The 20093-nt window shown below is 47.6% G+C and overlaps 1 protein-coding gene across 1 annotated transcript in view; it reads left to right on the top strand.

Moving 5' to 3' along the window:
* Positions 1–19882, top strand: part of VPS37A (VPS37A subunit of ESCRT-I) — a 58552-nt gene extending 38670 nt beyond the window's left edge. Inside the window, exons 10-12 of the mRNA XM_040418790.1 lie at positions 3002–3145; positions 14991–15071; positions 19625–19882. Of these exons, the coding sequence (XP_040274724.1) occupies positions 3002–3145; positions 14991–15071 (225 nt within the window). The 3' untranslated portion in view covers positions 19625–19882. The remainder of the gene's footprint in view (positions 1–3001; positions 3146–14990; positions 15072–19624) is intronic.
* The last annotated feature ends 211 nt before the right edge of the window (positions 19883–20093 follow it).

Genomic DNA, 20093 nt, shown 5'->3' with positions numbered 1-20093 from the left:
CTATTGACAGAAACATTGAAAAAATGATTTTTTTTTTTAAGGTAGCAAAACAAAAAAAAATTATGAAATTGAAATCGTACAGACCAGCAGAATATATTTTTCCTGCACAGTGTATGCAGTAATAACAAAACCCAGAAAGCAGTAGTGGAATTGCTGCCCTTTCTTTATCCTTTTCTCCTGTTACCACTTGTGAAAATGTGGACTTAAAGCAACATTTTATTGGAAGAAAGAATTTTTTATTTTTACAGCCAAGTATCTCTTAATTCTATTAAATGCCTGTTGGGTCAAACTGCTAACAACACCCCTTAAAATATTCTTTAGTAGTGTAGTTTCCAAATGGGGTCACTTGTGGGATGTTTATACTGTAGGGGTAACTCAGGGCCTCTTCAAATGCGACATGGTGCCCAAAAACCATTCCAGCAAAATCTGCCCTCCAAAAATCTGCCCTCCTTCCTTGCTTATCCCTGCCGTGTGTCAATACAGCAGTTTTTGACCCCATATGAGGTGTTTCTGTAAACTGTAGAATCGGGATAATACATACTGAGATTAGTTTTACTTTTCCCCATTGCTCTGTTATCGGAAAAATTGATTAAAATAGAAAATCTTCCAAAAAATTTTTTTTTGAATTTCACCCCTATTTTGCTTTGATTCCTGTGGAATACATCCTAAAGGCTTAACAAAGTTTGTAAAATCAGTTTTGAATAACTTGAGGGATATAGGGGGTCATTTACTAACCAGAAACACGCCTATATTAAGTGTCTTTCTGGTGCAGATTGTGGCGCAAAGGTCCTTTGCGCCACAGTCTGCGACTTTCCCCTGCTCACGCCAGGTATACAAAAGTGGAATGGGGCGGGCCGGCAGGGCCACTCATTTACCATTTTCTACGCATCTTTTAGGCATTTAGAAGTGTCGGAGGATCTGTCCAAGTTATGTAAAGGCCGGTGCCAGCTATAGTGGATATGTAAAACGCTGGTCTTAATAAATCACCCCCATAGTTTCTAAAATATAGTCATTTATAAGTGGTTTCTATTATGTTAGCCCCTCAAAGTCACTTCAGAACTAAATTGGTAAAAAAAAACACAAAAGTTGTTTTGGAAATTTTTCTTAAAAATTGGAGAAATTGCTTCCACAATTCTCAGCCTCAGCAACATCCTAAAAAAAATATATATCATTTACAATATGATGCCAAAATAATATAGTGAATGTTAATAACTATTTTGCAGGGTACCACTATCTGTCTTAAAATCATAGAGGTTCAAATTTGTAAAAGGTGTAATTTTTCCAAATTTTCAGCAAATTTGGGATAAAAAAAAGTAAAACTTAATTGACTCAAACCTACCGGTAATGTGAAGTACAATGTGTCTCTTGGCTAAGTAAAAGCATTCCAAAGAAAACAAAAAAACTAAAAGAAAAAAGAGCGAGCCAAAAGATAAAAAATGTCACATCATTTTATTAATACAAAATGAACAATATATAAAAAATGTATGCTATTGGAGGGGAAAATCCCAACAATACAGAGTGCACACTGACTGTGCCGTCCACACACCAAGGGTATGTGTAAAGATGATCCATAAAACCAAATATAAACAACAAAAAAATATATATCAAAAAGATCGCTTTAACACCAATAAATAAATATAGAAGGCTATAGTGATATAATATTGAAAAATAACCAAATATGAATAATCGCATGTATGAAAGTGGTCACTAAATGCTCTTGATAGAATCGCATATATGGCAATATTAGATTATATATTCATGTCATTTAGATATAGAATATACATGAACAGTATCCCCAATAAGTCCACCTCGACGCGTGTTTCGCCTACTGGCTTCGTCATACGGACAAAAAATGTGTTTGTGTCCATGAGTCCTTATATGTAGATTTAAGCAGTGGAAATATAATTGTACTACAGGTATATCTATGTAACAAGTACAAGATGTAATAAAAGACCTTGTATGTACTTACAGGGAAATGGGATTAGTAGCGGAGGATTATACCGTACATTATTGTGCAGGAGATGTGGATGAATGTTACATGTGAAGAGAACACGTGTGCAGTTACTGAATATTCTCCTTCTTCCAGCAACATCTTTTTTGCTATAGGAAACCCGAGCATTCATGTTGACCACAGGCACCATGAAATCCCGACCGGTTCCCTGTTTAGGGAGGGTTCACATCACGTTTTATGCCTCAGTTTGACGTATACGTTAGGAGAAAAATGCAAAAACGCAGCACACTACGTTCTTGTATACTGCAGAGTCCAGTAAAAAAATAAAAAAATTTACAATGGAACTCTATGGTGAACGGAATTCTACTGTATGGCATCAGTCTGAGGCATCTATTTAACATATTCGTATTTTGTATACATTAAATGGATGGGAAGAACGTGATGTGAACCCAGCATTTTACTCTGAAATTCTGCAGCGTTTCCTAGAGAACGTAGTCCTAGAAGGGGCTTTACTCCAGCTTCTCAACTAGACAGGGAGAAGCTGGAAGGAAGCCGCCCTGACTCCTCTCCCTGTGTCCAGCTCAGTTTTATAGGATTTCTTCTCTGAAATTCCACAGCGTAACCAGGGAGCCTGTCAGTAATTCATGCTGGGCAGCGTGAAGCTGCTGACCGCTTCCCTTTTATGGTGTATGAATGCTGATTGTGAAGATACCGGCCTTCATTTTTCAGGAGTGAAAGCTGTACTCTGACTTGGCTTCTATGGGCATCAAGGTCGGCTTTTCATTGAGCTCCATTTAATGGGGGGGTCTCTTTCCATAGTGTAGCATGCAGCAGTCTCTCAGACAGGTGGAAGCTGTCATTTCTTTACTGGTAACGGGAAGTTGTCTGATCAGAATAACAGGGATAGCAGCAGATTTGAGATGTTCTTTTTATTCCGCACAGACATATTCCATGTGGATTCACTCCTCGTAGACAGTGACAGATATGAAGCCACGTGCTATGGATTAGACTGCGCTGAGCTGTAATGTCTTGCATCTTCCCTCCGTACAGAGCTGCAGTCTGAGCGCTCTTCAGGCCAGGTTGAAAGTTGCGGCTCATGAAGCTGAAGAGGAGTCTGATGATATTGCAGAAAATTTCCTAGAGGGAAAAACAGAAATTGATGATTTCTTAACTCTCTTCATGGAGAAGAGAACGGTAGGTGTCGTCATATGGGGCTGTCCGCTTTGTACAGAATGGTTGTAAACATTGGTATTTGATTGATACAGCTATTAATGACTTCTATGGTACTTCGTCTTTAACAGGGAAGGTCCCCAGCTACCCTGCTACCACAACGTGCACAAAAAAGACTGATATCCATCCACAGGACACAAGCTAGTCTAATGGCTTGTCTATGGGACCACTTACTCAGTCTCTTTCTGTCTCCCTCCACTTTGGCACAGACCCTGAATGGTAACTGGATGCGCAGATACAGGGCAGTCTTCTGTCTTTCTCGGTGCATGCACAGTATGAGGGCAATTACCATTCAACATTTGCGTAAAAGTGGAAGGAGCCAGGGACAGCCCAATATCAGGACAGCTGGGGGCCTACACCGTCATATCTGGGGTAAAATATAAATGAATTCATCATTCATAATTGTATGAATAAAAATAACTTTCTCGCCCATATTCATTGGGGGACACAGAGACCGTGGGTATAGCTATTTCCTCTAGGAGGCGTTGACACTAGATAAAGCTGTTAGCTCCTCCCCTGGCAGCTATACCCCCTCCAGCCTGGAGAGAGAGCTCCATTTTTTTCTAGTGTCAATAGGAGGCAAGACCTCCCTGCTATGCAGGGAATCTCCTGAAGATTTTTTATTTTAGTTTATTTTTTTCCTTCTTTTTCAGATGGGAAAACAGTGGACGCCTCGCCTCCCTGTTCTCCCGGGGTCGAGGTGCGCCAGTGCCGGTCATCCGCACTGCTGCCTCTCCCACAGAAGACAAGGTGGACCAGGGCAGCCTCGCTCCACTGCATCCCGCCAGCCAAGGGGTCACCTAGGTCCGCCAAAGAGAAGACCCTCCTGCCATACCAGACTCCTGCCACTCCGGTGCCAGCTGCTGAGGAGGTGACCCTACTGGAGAAGGTGACCTTATGGGCCCACTTAGGGAGGGGGAAGATAAGGTGCGTACACGGGACTAGGTGAGTATGTTAACCCTCTCCCTCCCTCCCTATTTGGCAAGCACCGGGCTCTCTGCTTCTCCCTCCCTCCCTCCCTCCCCAGGCCAGACACCGGACTTCACTTATCCCTGGGGCAGTATCCCTAGCCCTGGTCCTTTGGTGGATTCCCACCCCTCTGTGCCTACACAGTAAGTGCCCAGCATTGCCGGCGCTGACAGAGTAGCGGAACTGATGTTTCCGCCTACTCTGCGGTTGTTACTGACACGGGCACACAGGGGATTTATGGCCCGTTCTCCGGCAGGCACTGTAGGGCACCGCTGTGCTCTGTATTATTTGTTACCTCGCTACAGGAGGGGAGCGGAGGAGGTTCCCGCTCCCCAGCGCCATAATCCGCCCATCCAGGGAGCGGGCGCTAATCGCGCTGCTCCAGTAGAGAACCGCCAGCACTGTGTCCGGGCGCCGTTAAATTTAGGCCCTGGCTTCATTTTGGGCCTACCCCCTTCCTTCTTCCTCCGGCCCGCACGGCATCCACGACCGGAGAGCGCATTCAAATGTGACAAATGTGTCCATAACTTAGGCCCCGGCTTCGCGGCCACACTCTTTCATCCCCGGGTATGGGGGGGGGGGGGGAATGGGCGGCTTAGGTCTGGTGCGAATTCTTCCCGCCTTACTTCCCCCCCCTCCCCAGTAGCGCACAGAGCCCCGCCCCCGTTTTTTTTTCAAGGCAGTTAACCCTTCCTGGCCAGCCATCTCGTGAGGCTGGTGCAGGATTGTGCCTATCTGCAGGGCAATGGGTTTAAATGCTGCTGATTTAACCCCTTCCTGCCTCTGGTCCCCTGAGGCTGGGCGTCCCAGTTTTATTTAAAAATAAAGAAAGAAAGTCCATAAAAGATTCGGGTCCTGCCCCATCAGGCCTCATCGCCGTTGGACCACTCTGTCCGTGTCAGACTGGGCCGTGTCCTAGTACGGACAGAGGAGGACCTCTCAGTTCCCAATCCACCCTCCAGGGTCGCTTGATTGGTATTCTCCACCTGCGTAATCCAATGGTGGATCTCCAGACCTTCGCAATCACCCTCTGGGGTCGCTTGGTTGATAAGCACTGCCTGCGCAATCCAATGGTGGACCTTCCCAATCACCCTCCGAGGTCATTGGTTGATATGGCACTACCTGCGCAATACACTGGTGGACGTCTGGACCTTCCAAATTACCCCCCGGGGTAATTTGATGGATAAATCACTACCTGCGAAATCCACTGATGGACCTATGGACCTTCCCAATCACCCTACTAGGTCGTTTGGTTGATATTCTCCACCTGCGCAATCCACTGGTGGACGTCTGGGTAATTTGGTTGATAAATCACTATCTGCGAAATCCATGCACACTCCAATGGTGGATCTCCAGGCTTCCCAATATCCCTCCGGGGTTGTTTGGTTGATAAAACACCGCCTGCGCTATCCAGTGAGTGAACCTCTAGAAGTTCCCATTCCACCCCCGGGTAGTTTGGTTGATAACTCCCACCGGCGAACCTGCGACTGCCATAGCAAGATTCTGAGAGGTAAGACTACACACAGCAGGCCAGAGCAGGATATTTTCCTCCTCGGTCACCTCCACACCCCCACCCTTCCTCCCTAGCGTCCATGGCGTCCGAGGTAGACAGCAATACTTATCGTATGCATTACCCCCTTCGTTAGGCGGGGTATTTGCACTACTACTGGATGCAGTACTCCCTTGGCTATTACCTCCCTCCATTGGGGTCTACCGCACTAGAACTTTTCAGTGCCGGCAGTAGGCGTTCCCCCTTTTATTTAGGTGGCGGAACTGCATTCCCACTGGGGACAGTACTATGTGATTAGCCTCTTCCATAGTTGGCGCTATGGCATTATCCCTGGTTCAGTGTTTACTGTCTGTCTTACCCCCTTACGTAGGTGGGGAATTGATACGGGACTCTCCATATGCCTTGCCCTTTCCGTAAGAGGCGTATTCTCTCTACTTGGATTCGGTTCCTGCTAGATGCATTACTGCATTGCCACACTTCATGGTGGAGTACTTGCACTACGACTGAGCGCAGTGCTTGCCGTAAGCGTTTCCCCCTTTCTTGGTGGGATAATTGCAACATTGCCCCTTCCACAAGTGATCCACATCCGTGGGGAATGAGTACATATCTTGGATGTTGCACTTCACCTACACCATGGCTATAGGTGCCTTAGCTTCTTCTACAAGTGGAGCGCAGCGAGTATCGTTACACGCTGGTGCCCTTTATTCTTCCTCTCTTGGTATTTTGGTGCCGCCAGTGGATACTGTGGCTGTTTGCACGTTGTGTCCTTTTTCCTTCGGTTCCGTTTTGGGGCATGAATATGACAACCTCTCTCCTCAGGGGGTTGCCCAGCGTCTCTCATTTGTCCTAGCGTCCCCCATCTCCATGGTCCTCCACTGTTCCAATGTGTCTTCAACAATATGTAGTGCGTACACCATGGCACATAATATGGTGATTACGTCCCAGTAAGCCGAGTGTTACACTGACTCTATATTCTCTTTCCACGATTTCTGATGTGGGAAGTGGTTGTGCTGGCACTCTGGTTTAGCTTTGCAGCCTGTTCTCCTCCGCTGGTGCGGATTTTACGCTGGTACTAGCGTTTGCAGTCGCTACATTGGGGCATTCCCTCAGGTAGGGGTTTTTACCTTGTTGCTGGCTTCCCAGGTGGAGTGTTTAAGGTTAGCTCTCCTTCCCTGGGGCGGTATGATACCATGGCTTCTACCGGATTCCTTTACTCTGCCCCTCACTTTGTGCTGGCTGGGCACGCTGCAGCTCCTACGGTATGGGGGTCCTGGAGTAACCATTACAGCTCTTGCTCCTCCTGCACGGGACTAGGTACACGGGACTAGGTGAGTATGTTAACCCTCTCCCTCCCTATTTGGCAAGCACCGGGCTCTCTGCTTCTCCCTCCCTCCCTGCCTCCCCAGGCCAGACACCGGACTTCACTTATCCCTGGGGCAGTATCCCTAGCCCTGGACCTTTGGTGGATTCCCTCCCCTCTGTGCCTACACAGTAAGTGCCCAGCATCGCCGGCACTGGCAGAGTAGCGGAACTGATGTTTCCGCCTACTCTGCGGTTGTTACTGACACGGGCACATAGGGGATTTATGGCCCGTTCTCCGGCAGGCACTGTAGGGCACCGCTGTGCTCTGTATTATTTGTTACCTCGCTACTGCACGGCTCCTTCGTCAGGTGATGGACTCTTCTAGCGCCGAAATCGGTGGGCGAGAAAACAAGATTTTTGTAAAACTTACCAGTAAAATCTCTTTCTCGCTCTTCATTGATGGACACAGCACCCACCCAGTATTGTTTTTCGGCCACAGTTGTGGCTGTTGCTGGTTAGAACCCGGTTCGGTTCTTGGCATTGCTGCTGTTCCACGTTTTTTCATTGGTTTACTTGCTTCTCCTACTGCTTCTCACAAACTGAAGCTCTCTCTCCAGGCTGGAGGGGGTATAGCTGCCAGGGGAGGAGCGAACAGCTTTTGCTAGTGTCAACGCCTCCTAGAGGACATAGCTATACCCACGGTCTCTGTGTCCCCCAATGAAGAGCGAGAAAGAGATTTTACTGGTAAGTTTTACAAAAATCTCGTTATTTTTGGCCTTTTTGGAAATGTACAGATAAAATGATCTGTAATGGTGGTGAGCATTATACAGGGGAAATACGGAACAGCAGTTCCTTTAGATACCGTATGTATTTATTATTGCAATGACTGCCTTTAAAGACTATGTACACCTTTTGGGGGCAATTTTTTTGTTAGGTGCATTGTACTCAGTTTGAGCTAAAGCCATTTTTTTAATTAGTTAAATTTATTAAAAATATACAGACCTTTTCTCGCCCAATTCCTTGGGGGACACAGGAAACCTTGGGTATAGCTCATCTCCATAGGAGGCGTGACACTAAGTGAAAGACTGTTAAGCCCCTCCTCCAGCAGCTATACCCTCAGCCTGGAGAGAGAGACTACCAGTTTTTTGCTTAGTGTCAAGGAGGCAAGACACTCTCTGCACTGCAGAGCTGTCTTTGCTAAAGATTTTATTTTTTATTTTTCTCTTTTATATTATATTCAATTGTTTTGCTTTTTTCAACAGGGACAACAGAGTCGCAATAGACCTCTCTGTTTTCCCGGGGTTGAGCTGCGCCAGTGCCGGCTATCCGCACTGCTGCCTCCCCCACAGAAGAAAAGGAGGACCAGGGCAGCCCAGCTCCCCTGCATCCCGCCAGCTCAAGGGTGGCCCGCCTGCAAGCCCCTCTCCAGCTTCCTGCCACTTCGGTGCCAGTGGCTGAAGGGGCGTCCCTGCTGGATGGACAGAGGGTGAAAACGTCGAATGGTGAGGTGGCTGTGCAGCCGTTCCTACCCCCCCCCCCCCCCCCTTCCTGTTAGGGTCCTGACTCCTGCTGTCCCCTCTGCCTGGCCTTCAGATTACAAGACGTCCTGTCGGCTCCTTTGTATGTGGGGCAGAGCTGAGCGGTGCTCGAGGGGGAGGGTTACTGCGCAGTTTACCTCAGGTGTGGCGGCCGCATGGGTCCGCGCATGGGCCGCCTTTCGTTATTCTCGGCTAGTGCTGCGGCAGTGCTCAACTGCCAGGCTGATATTCTGGCAGGCGCACGCTCTTGTCCGGCTACCGGTGTGTCGTTCGCCTCCACTTATAAGGAGGTGGACGGGGGACAATATTCTGTGGGGCATCGGCGGCATCTTGAATCGCGCACGCGAAAGTTTCAGCGGGGGGCGGAGCTTCGTTCCGCTTCCCCCGTGCATGTTAGGCTTCAGTCAAGGGGCGGACGTCTTTTCTTCCCGCTCCTCATTAGCCCCGCCTCCTCTTCGTGCCTGCCTGCTCTCAGGACGGATCATTTTTACCTCAGGTGTTGCCGCTGCCGTGTTTGCCACTGCTGCTGCCGCTGCTGCTGCCGCTGCTGTGCAGTCTGCTCCCACTGTGACCTGGTAGGACTGTTGACCCCTTCTAGCACTGCAGCCCTCTGGCCTGGACGCTTTTATATTACTTCCAGCCAACATGTCTGACCCCTCAGTGCCTGCTGGACCTTGGTATCATACCTGCATGTAAGTCGCCCCTTCCTCAAGGGCAGCCTGACCCGCATTGCTCGGCTTGCAAAGCCCCATTACAGGGTCCGCCATCTGTTGTGTCACCCCCTGGCCTCTTGGATCCCCCTGACTGGGCTAGATCCCTTTCCCAGGCTGTGGTCAGTCTCACTAACGTTATGGGCCGCCTTGCAGATGCATTGCCCTTACCGCAGCCGGATAATTCCCCTGCTGGGCCCTCCGGGTCCGCTATCTTAGCTGACCCGTCTGAGTCTCTCTCTGCAGGTGACACCTCCAGAGCCCGTCAACCCCAGAAGCGGTCCAGGGCGGAGCACCTATCATCCTCGGATGCTTCGGTATCACCCCCAAGGGTGCGCTCTCAGTCGGGCCCTTCCTCATTACAGGATATGCCCTCTGAAGGGGAACTAGTCGATTCAGATTGGGATATGGACTCGGCCTTACCTTCAAAGCTGGCTTCTGCCGTGGGCCATCTTATTAACAATATCCGTGATACCTTTAAGATTCACGATGATCCTCCTAATTCTGAAAAAAACAGTGTTTCCTTTTTTCGCCAAAAACAGGCGTCTGCGTTTTTTCCCCTCCATGCTGACTTCTCGTCAGTGGTTTCTAAGGCCTGGGCCCGTCCTGATGCCCGTTTTACCCCGACTAAAAAGTTGGATATCTGTTATCCATTCCCGGCGGATTGCATTACAAACTGGGCGTCACCACCTAAAGTCGACCCCCCTGTGGCCCGTTTGTCCAAAAGCACGGCTATTCCCGTTGCAGATGGTTCTTCCTTACAATCCACTGAGGATCGCCGTATAGAGGCCATTACAAAAGGTATTTTTGCAGCCTCCGGTTCCGCCCTTAGGCCGGTCTTTGCCTCCGCTTGGGCTGGAAAAGCGGTTTCAGAGTGGGCGTCTCAGCTGGATCAGGAGCTTGAATCCGACGTCCCTATTCAGGATCTCCGTGCTCTAGCCCAACTTATCGTTCAAGCCGGCAAATTTGTCTGTGAAGCATCCCTGGATGCGGGGGCTCTCATAGCCCGTTCGTCTGCCCTGGCCGTTTCGGCTAGGAGGGAGCTTTGGTTAAAGGTTTGGACGGCAGACGCCACGTCAAAGCGGTCTCTTACTGGCCTTCCCTTCACTGGTTCTCGATTGTTCGGGACCCGCTTGGATAAAATCATCTCCGAAGCCACGGGGGGGAAGAGTACACATCTTCCCCAATCCAGGACTAGGAGCACCACTCGAGGCCGTCCCACCTTTTCTCGCTTCAGGTCTTCCCGCAGGGCTCCCGCACCTCGCACCACTTCAGGTCCATCCACTAACCCTGTCCAAGACAGACGTAAGAAACCTTTTTTTCGGACCCAGCCCTCCTGGCGCAAGTCACAGCCTGCTCGCCCTCCCGCGACCAAGCAGAACCCTACCTGAAGGTGCGCCCCCACCCACCCGGGTGGGGGGACGTCTCCTCCTGTTCAGGGACTTCTGGCAGGCGCACGTCTCCGACGCCTGGGCCCTCGAGGTTGTGTCTTCCGGGTACAAACTCGAGTTTGCGTCCCTCCCCCCAGTTCGGTTCTTTCGCTCCCGGGTTCCCCGAGATCCCCAAGGGGCGGCCGATTTCTTTACTGCCACTCGCACCCTTCTGGACAAAGGGGTCATCGCTCCGGTTCCTATGGAAGAAAGATTCAAGGGGTTCTATTCGAACCTTTTTGTGGTCCCCAAAAAAGAAGGCTCGGTTCGTCCCATTCTGGATCTAAAACGGTTAAACCGTTTCCTTCGTCTTCAGCGATTCCGGATGGAGTCTCTCAGATCGGTGGTGGCCTCTCTGGAAAAAGGGGAGTTCCTGGCCTCTATCGACATCCAGGACGCCTACCTTCATATTCCAATCGCTCGGTGTCATCAATGCTTTCTGCGCTTTGCAGTGGGGTCCGACCACTACCAGTTCGTTGCTCTCCCCTTCGGGCTGGCGACGGCCCCTCGCGTTTTCACAAAGGTCCTTGCCCCTGTCCTCGCCTTACTTCGTTCCAGGGGAGTTTTTCTTCTTCCATATTTGGACGATCTCCTTATCAAGGCACCTTCTCTGTCACTGACATCCGCCAGTGTGGACCTCTCGCTACAAACCTTACGCCGGTTCGGTTGGGTTATCAATCTTCCCAAATCCTCTCTGGCTCCATCCAGGCAACTGATCTTTTTGGGGATGCTGCTGGATACAGATGCAGCGGAGGTTCGGCTTCCGTCAGAGAAGCGCCAGCTCCTTCATCGATCGGTTCGGAGCCTTCTGACCCACCGCCATCCTTCCTTCCGGTTCAGCATGCGGGTCTTGGGACAGATGGTGTCCTGTTTCGAAGCAATCCCCTACGCGCAGTATCACTCCCGCACCTTTCAGACGGCCATTCTGTCCGCCTGGGACAAGTCCCAGGAGAGTCTGGATCAGCATTTTCCCCTTTCCCCCCAGGTTCGCTCCTCTCTCCTCTGGTGGCTGCGGACCCCTCTCCAAGGGAAGACCTTCCTGCCGATAACTTGGTTGGTGATTACCACCGATGCCAGTCTGCGGGGTTGGGGGGGGTGTTTTCTCCTCGGTCCGTACAAGGCACTTGGTCTCCATCGGAGTCCAAACTGCCGATCAACGTTCTGGAGCTGAGGGCGGTTCTCCTCTCACTCCGGCATTGGACTTCGCTGCTTCAGGGTCACCCTGTTCACATACATAAATCATCAGGGGGGCACTCGCAGCGCGGCGGCAATGAGGGAGGTGTCTCTAATCCTTCGCTGGGCGGAAGTTCATGATTCCAGCCCTTTCGGCCATTTACATCCCGGGGGTGGACAATTGGGCGGCGGATTTCCTCAGTCGGACGACGATCGACCCGGGCGAGTGGTCTCTGCACCCCGACGTCTTCGAGTCTCTTTGTCTCCGTTGGGGTCGTCCGGACGTGGATCTCATGGCCTCCAGATTCAACCACAAGCTTCCCACCTTCATGGCCAGAGCCAAGGATCCGGACGCTTACGGCGCGGACGCGCTCGTCCTTCCCTGGACGGAGTTCTCTCTCCTCTACGTTTTTCCGCCCCTGCCTCTTCTTCCACGAGTCCTTCGGAAGATCGCGGCGGAGGGCACGCCTGCGATCCTAATAGCCCCGGATTGGCCTCGTCGTCCTTGGTACGCCGACCTTATGTTGCTCCTGGCAGACGCTCCCTTGCCTCTGCCTCTAAGAGAAGACCTCCTCTCTCAAGGGCCGATCTTCCACCAGCATTTAGGGTCGCTACATTTAGCGGCGTGGCTATTGAAACCGCAGTCCTAACGCGGCGGGGGTTTTCTGCTGAAGTGGTCCGTACCATGATTCGTGCGCGTAAACCGGCATCGTCCAGGATTTATTACCGAACCTGGCGGGCCTATTTGAATTTCTGTGAGACCTTAGATGTTCATCCCCTTCGGTTTTCTCTCCCCACGATTTTATCCTTTTTGCAGTCTGGTCTGGACTTGGGTTTGGGTCTCAGTACCCTAAAGGGTCAGATCTCAGCACTTTCGATCCTTTTTCAGCGCCCTCTGGCTCCGCTCGGTCCAGTTAAGACTTTTCTTCAGAGGGTTGCTCACTATGCTCCCCCGTATCGCGTTTCCGTTCCATCTTGGGATCTTAATATTGTGCTGACGGCTCTCCAATCTTCCCCTTTCGAGCCTCTACGCAGGGTTTCCCTTCGCTTGTTGTCTTGCAAAGTGTTTTTCCTCGTTGCCATCACGTCTCTTCGGCGTGTGTCTGAATTGGCGGCACTTTCTTGCGTAGAACCCCTCTTGGACAAGGTGGTTCTCCGCCCGGTTCCGGATTTCCTTCCGAAGGTGGTGTCCGCTTTTCACCTGAATGAAGATATTGTCCTTCCTTCTCTGTGCCCGTCCCCGTCTCATCCTCGGGAACGGGATCTTCACCGTCTGGATGTTGTTAGGGCTCTGAGGATCTACTTGGATGTAACTAGACCCTTTCGGCGCACGGATTCTCTATTTGTGGTTCCGGAGGGTCCGCGCAGGGGGCTGGCAGCGTCCAAAGTGGTTATTGCCCGCTTCATCAAGATGGCTATTGCTGAGGCTTACCGTGCTAAGGGCAGGGAGCCGCCCTTTGGTGTTACCGCTCATTCTACCAGAGCGGTCGGGGCTTCCTGGGCTCAGCGAAATCGAGCTTCGGCTGAACAATTGTGTAAGGCGGCCACCTGGTCTTCTTTGCACACTTTCACCAAGTTCTACAGGGTGAACACTTATGCATCGGCGGATGCTGCTTTGGGCCGCCTGGTCTTGCAGGCGGCGGTGCCTTAATGCCTATGGTGCTTTAATTCACCTTGGGTTGTGGTCCCTCCCTATTTGTGGACTGCTTTTGAACGTCCCAAGGTTTCCTGTGTCCCCCAAGGAATTTGGCGAGAAAACGAGATTTTTGTATAACTTACCAGTAAAATCTCTTTCTCGCTCTTCCTTGGGGGACACAGCACCCACCCATTGTTTTGGTTGCCCTGACGGGTGTTTTGACTTGTTGGTGTTAATTTGGTTGATCCTTGCCTTTGTTTTAACTACTTGCGCACATAACTGGTAGTCTCTCTCTCCAGGCTGAGGGTATAGCTGCTGGAGGAGGGGCTTAACAGTCTTTCACTTAGTGTCACGCCTCCTATGGAGATGAGCTATACCCAAGGTTTCCTGTGTCCCCCAAGGAAGAGCGAGAAAGAGATTTTACTGGTAAGTTATACAAAAATCTCGTTTTTTTCTGTACAGGGCTGAGATGCTCTAGTAGCAGCCTCTGAATTTTCTCTCTGCTTTGTCAGCCAGCTCATCTGAGGGATTCCTTATCTCTGCTCTCTGACATTATAAATGCTCATTACAGCTCAGTTCTTATCTTGACCTCTTAGTAATTTAGAGATAAGGTTTATTAGATGACCACAGCTCGAAAAACAGTTTACCCTTTGTGACAGAATGGCACAATATTTTTAATGAAGACCAATTGAAAAAAAGATTATTAGCCCAAAATTTGTAAAATGCAATCATAATAAAATTTCCTCCGAAGGTGTACGTAGTCTTTAAAACCAGATTTGATAGAATCAGTTTCCATGCTATTACCCTTCAGATACATAGGCAGAATGTAGGTTGCTGTCTACATCTGCTGATATTCTGTGTGTGGACCTTTAATGTACATTGAAAAGAGGTGAAATGACAGCTTCAATTGTTTTCTCTGCTGTGCTGTTTGAGAAGTTTAAGCTAGCCATGTCACAATAATGTCTGACAAAGATGATGTCTCATAGATCTAATTAACTGTCTGGACCTGAAATGTGACCACCATTTTCCTGAATCGGAGATACCTGAAGTGCATTAATAAATTCCAAGATCAGAGGAAAAAGCACCTCCCAGGGCAGGGTTTATATTGGTTTTAAGGCTAAATGCACACGATCAGGATTGCGTGTGGATTTTCTGCGCGGATTTGTGTGATGAAAATCTGCACCATAGGTCATGTGCATTGTAATCTCATGCGCACGATGCAGATTTTTTCTGTGCGAATTTTGACCTACGGTGCAGATTTTAAAATCCACAAAATGTCAATTTATTTTATCTTTCCTGTCCAGATTTTCTCCATTCACTTCAATGGGGACAGTAAAATCTGCACCAATTAATCCCTGCGAACACCTGCAGATTTCAGTGTGGATTGTCCGCACATAAATCCTGAACGTGTGCATTCACCCTCATACATGCCTGTCATATTGTGTTCAGTAACAAAGTCCACCTATGTGTATACAAGTGCTCTCCATTGTATCTTATCATTGTTCCACTGACATGATTGCTTTGTCTCCTCTCTGCTTCAGGGCTGCCACAGTAGAAGAGCCAAAGAAGAGAAGCTGCAACAGTCCATATCCCTGCACAGCCAGTACCATGCACCGCTATAGGTATGATGGCCCACTGCAGGCGTCACTATCTGTACCATACTATGCGCTGCTAGAATGACAGGGATGTATTGAGCAGTGGAGCAGATCACCTCACATCCAATGGGATGCCAAGTATTTCTTATCAATAAAGTCATGAAAAACGTCACTTTGTAATATCAACCTGATTCCTATATCCAGGGACAGTTCTTTTTGAAAGAATAGAATCTCCATGCTCACTGAACCTCCCAAATCTAATATGGCATACCGGTATATTAGTAGATCTAGTGTGTTCTAGGGATGAAAGAGTGTGTATGTATGTGTGTGTGTGTGTGTGTGTGTATATATATATATATATATATATATATATATATATATATATATATATATATATAACCCTGGACATTGCAACCAGAATGAGAACATCCATCTTGCAATGCATTCTGATAGAAAAGTTTATATTATTACAACATTACAAGTGTTCTGTAACTATAAAATGAAAAATCATATATCAATCTGCTCAGCTCCTTTACCACCGCCAGCCTCTATTCTGGGTTTTGACAGATGCTCAATTCCTTGCCCAATACAGGCTGCGAACAATCATGAAATGAATTATTATTAAATGAATAAATTGTACGTTTTGCAGAGTCATTTCCTATAAAATGATATATCGATCTGCTCAGCTCCTCCAGCTCTATAACATGCTGTCTGTAGCTTACATTGTGTTCTCATGCTCACAGGTTTACTTTAAAAAGTAGCTTGGTGCTTAATTTTTCTGGGAACCTGTCAGAAGGACATGCCTGTTTACGTGTATCACGTTCTGGGAAACTGTCAGCAGAATAGACATATTTACTTCTATTCTGGGAACCTTTCAGCAGAAGAGGACAGTTCACCTACAGTCAGGTCCATAAATATTGGGACATCGATACAATTCTAACATTTTTGGCTCTATACACCACCACAATGGATTTGAAATGAAACGAACAAGATGTGCTTTAACTGCAGACTGTCAGCTTTAATTTGAGGGTATTTACATCCAAATCAGGTGAACAGTGCCTCCCACTTGTTAAGGGACCAAAAGTAATGGGACAGAATAATCATCATAAATCAAACTTTCACTTTTTAATACTTGGTTGCAAATCCTTTGCAGTCAATTACAGCCTGAAGTCTGGAACGCATAGACATCACCAGACGCTGGGTTTCATCCCTGGTGATGCTCCTCTACTGCAACTGTCTTCAGTTCCTGCCTGTTCTTGGGGCATTTTCCCTTCAGTTTTGTCTTCAGCAAGTGAAATGCATGCTCAATCGGATTCAGGTCACGTGATTGACTTGGCCATTGCATAACATTCCACTTCTTTCCCTTAAAAAAACTCTTTGGTTGCTTTTGCAGTATGCTTTGGGTCATTGTCCATCTGCACTGTGAAGCGCTGCCAAATGTATTCTGAAGCATTTGGCTGAATATGAGCAGATAATATTGCCCGAAACACTTTAGAATTCTTCCTGCTGCTTTTGTCAGCAGTCACATCATCAATAAATACAAGAGAACCAGTTCCATTGGCAGCCATACATGCCCACGCCATGACACTACCACCACCATGCTTCACTGATGAGGTGGTATGCTTAGGATCATGAGCAGTTCCTTTCCTTCTCCATACTCCTCTCTTCCCATCACTCTGGTACAAGTTGATCTTGGTCTCACCTGTCCATAGGATGTTGTTCCAGAGCTGTGAAGGCTTTTTTAGATGTTGTTTGGCAAACTCTAATCTGGCCTTCCTGTTTTTGAGGCTCACCAATGGTTTACATCTTGTGGTGAACCCTCTGTATTCACTCTGGTGAAGTCTTCTCTTGATTGTTGGCTTTGACACACATGCACCTACCTCCTGGAGAGTGTTCTTGATCTGGCCAACTGTTGTTTTCTTCACCAGGGAAATAATTCTTCGGTCATCCACCATAGTTGTTTTCTGTGGTCTTCTGGGTCTTTTGGTGTTGCTGAGCTCACCGGTGCGTTCCTTATTTTTAAGAATGTTCCAAACAGTTGTTTTGGCCACGCCTAATGTTTTTGCTATCTCTCTGATGGGTTTGTTTTTGTTTTTTCAGCCTAATGATCAGGGCTGTGGAGTCGGAGTCGAGGAGTCGGGGGAAATTTTAGGTACCTGGAGTCGGAGTCGGCAAACAATGCACCGACTCCGACTCCTACTAAATTTAGATTGGAATAAAAAAAAAAAGCAAGTTTGAATGTCCCAATTCACAAAAAGTTATAATTAATGACTTCTCTACTGTAAGAATAAAGACCAATGCATGCAGTGCCTCACGTAACCGCAAAACGAACACGTTAAGTGACCGTGAAGAAGCATGCTTTTCATGTGCTTCACTATATGGCACGCAACGCACAATTAGGAGCTGCAATACTTATACTTTCCATAGTGTTGTGTTCTGCTTTTACAGGGAACGCAGCGTCCATGTGTAACCTAGCCTCTCACTGATAAGGGATTAAATAAATATGTTTTTTGCAGGACTAGAGAGTGAGACACTTGTATAAGTGAAGGGAATGGAGGGCCAATAGTTCAAGACTGAAGCTGTAAACCATTGGAAAAACTGCTGTCATTTAGCTAAGGCTACTTTCACACTAGCGTTCGGAGCGGATCTGTCTGATGTTTCATCAGACGGATCCGCTCCGATAATGCAGACGTTCGCATCCGTTCAGAACGGATCCGTCTGCATTATAACTTAGAAAATTTTCTAAGTCTGAAAGTAACCTGAGCGGATCCGTTCAGACTTTACATTGAAAGTCAATGGGGGACGGATCCGCTTGAAGATTGAGCCATATGGTGTCATCTTCAAGCGGATCCGTCCCCATTGACTTACATTGTAAGTCTGGACGGATCCGTTAGCCTCCGCACGGCCAGGCGGACACCCGAACGCTGCAAGCAGCGTTCAGGTGTCCGCTTACTGAGCGGAGCGGAGGCTGAGCGCTGGCAGGCGGATGCATTCTCAGTGGATTTGCCTCCATTGAGAATGCATCAAGGCTGGACGGCTGCGTTCAGGACCGCTCGTGAGCCCCTTCAAACGGAGCTCACGAGCGGACACCCGAACGCAGGTGTGAAAGTAGCCTAAGGCTATAAAAACTTGTAAACTCCGATTGTTAGCTTAAACTTCAAACATGACTATGGGATTCTCCTAGGAAAATCATGTTTTAGAATAAATGCCCCTTCCTGAATCCTCCTTTGTTTTCATTGTGTTTGTCTTTTGCTTAAACTGTGCAATACAGTAGACTGTTGGCTTCCCAGCCAGTAGTCCTGTGGTAGGTTGCGTTTCTTTCCCTCAAGGAATGTATAAAATACATTTGCATATTAATACAGAGGAGTCGGAAGTACATAAAACTGAGGAGTCGGAGTCGGAACATTTAGCTACCGACTCCACAGCCCTGCTAATAATGACTTGCTTCACTGATAGTGACAGCTCTTTGGATCTCATCTTGAGAGTTGACAGCAACAGTTTCCAAATGCAAATAGCACACTTGTAATGAACTCTGGACCTTTTATCTGCTCATTGTAATTGGGATAATGAGGGAATAACACACACCTGACCATGGAACAGCTGAGAAGCCAATTGTCCCATTACTTTTGGTTCCTTAACAAGTGGGAGGCACATATGCAAACTGTTGTAATTCCTGCACCGTTCACCTGATTTGGATGTAAATTAAAGCTGACAGTCTGCAGGTAAAGCCCATCTTGTTTGTTTCATTTCAAATCCATTGTGGTGGTGTATAGAGCCAAAAATGTTACGATTGTGTCGATGTCGCAATATTTATGGACCTGATTGTATATCGCATAACAAGAGGCCCTGAGATTGCCGAACAGAAGGGGCAGTAAAATGCCACATATGCCTCTTCTTGGACTTTCGGCAGAGACATGAACCATCACATACCATGTGCACCATTTCTTAGGAGTCCAGGGTGGTGCTCACTTTGACAGCTTGGTTGACACTTCTGGGGTTGCTGTTGCAACCACTAGTCCAGTTTAAAGTAGCATACAGATCCATCAATGTTCATTTTATGGCTGCAGTTTCTCTTCAAGGATACATTTACATGTGACAGATTTTTGCAATGGAAAAATCCATTCCATGGGACTGAATGGGTTGTGTCTGCTCATGTGCATGGCTTTCTGATGAATAGAGCAATCATCGCAATTTCTGCAATAAATCTGCCACATGTGAGCAGAGCTTTATGTTGGCCATAAAAGATAGCTATCTTTCTAATGCTCGTTTGGCCAACGATCTTCCCCTGTTGACTTGGCCAAGCATGCATGTTTTCAGCAAGAAGAGGCAAAGAAGCAGATGAAGGGCACCCGACCTCCACAAGAATATATAGACTTGGAAGTTGAAATCTAACATGTCCATCCTTATCTCACTAAACATCAGCCTTTTAAGGGGAAAGTCTGAGGCTCCCGTACACATTACATGGTCAGCCTGTGGTGCTGATATTGGGTGGTTCGGCCAAGTGACGTCTGTATGGACAACTTAACATCAACAACATTTCTGGAATACTTGCCTACTAATTCCCAATTACTTTTCTTTAGGTTACTTGAAAGGTTGATAGAAGAAGACGTTGATGGTTGAATCCCAGGAAGCACATTTTTTGTATTTCTGATTGGATGGTAGTAATGATTGTATTCTCTTCTATTGGTAGATGATCGGTAAGCTCTGGTTTTGTACAATTTAACTACCGTTGTTCATTTCACAAACTCTGTATCTGCTGTAAGGATACTTCTAATATATTTTTTATGTTCTGTTACCCATATTGGAATGATTTCTATTAAATACTTAATTTCTGTGAATTGAGCCTTTTATTCAGTAAATGAACAGTGTTATTTCCCATGAAGGACCCGTTGTTGTCATTTCATGCTTCTGTGCCTACAGCGCCATCCAGGAACACTAAGCTGTACCATATGATGTAGATACAGGGAGCACAAGCTTTAGTAATAAACCCGGTGCTGCCTCCTTTTACTGAATCTCTGCCCAGAGCTGAATTATTTATTAAATGCCTTT

Source organism: Bufo bufo, chromosome 2 (genome assembly GCF_905171765.1).
Source record: "Bufo bufo chromosome 2, aBufBuf1.1, whole genome shotgun sequence".
Lineage (NCBI taxonomy): Eukaryota > Metazoa > Chordata > Amphibia > Anura > Bufonidae > Bufo > Bufo bufo.
Note: the sequence above shows the minus strand (reverse complement) of the source record. Positions and strands in the feature narration are given on the sequence as shown.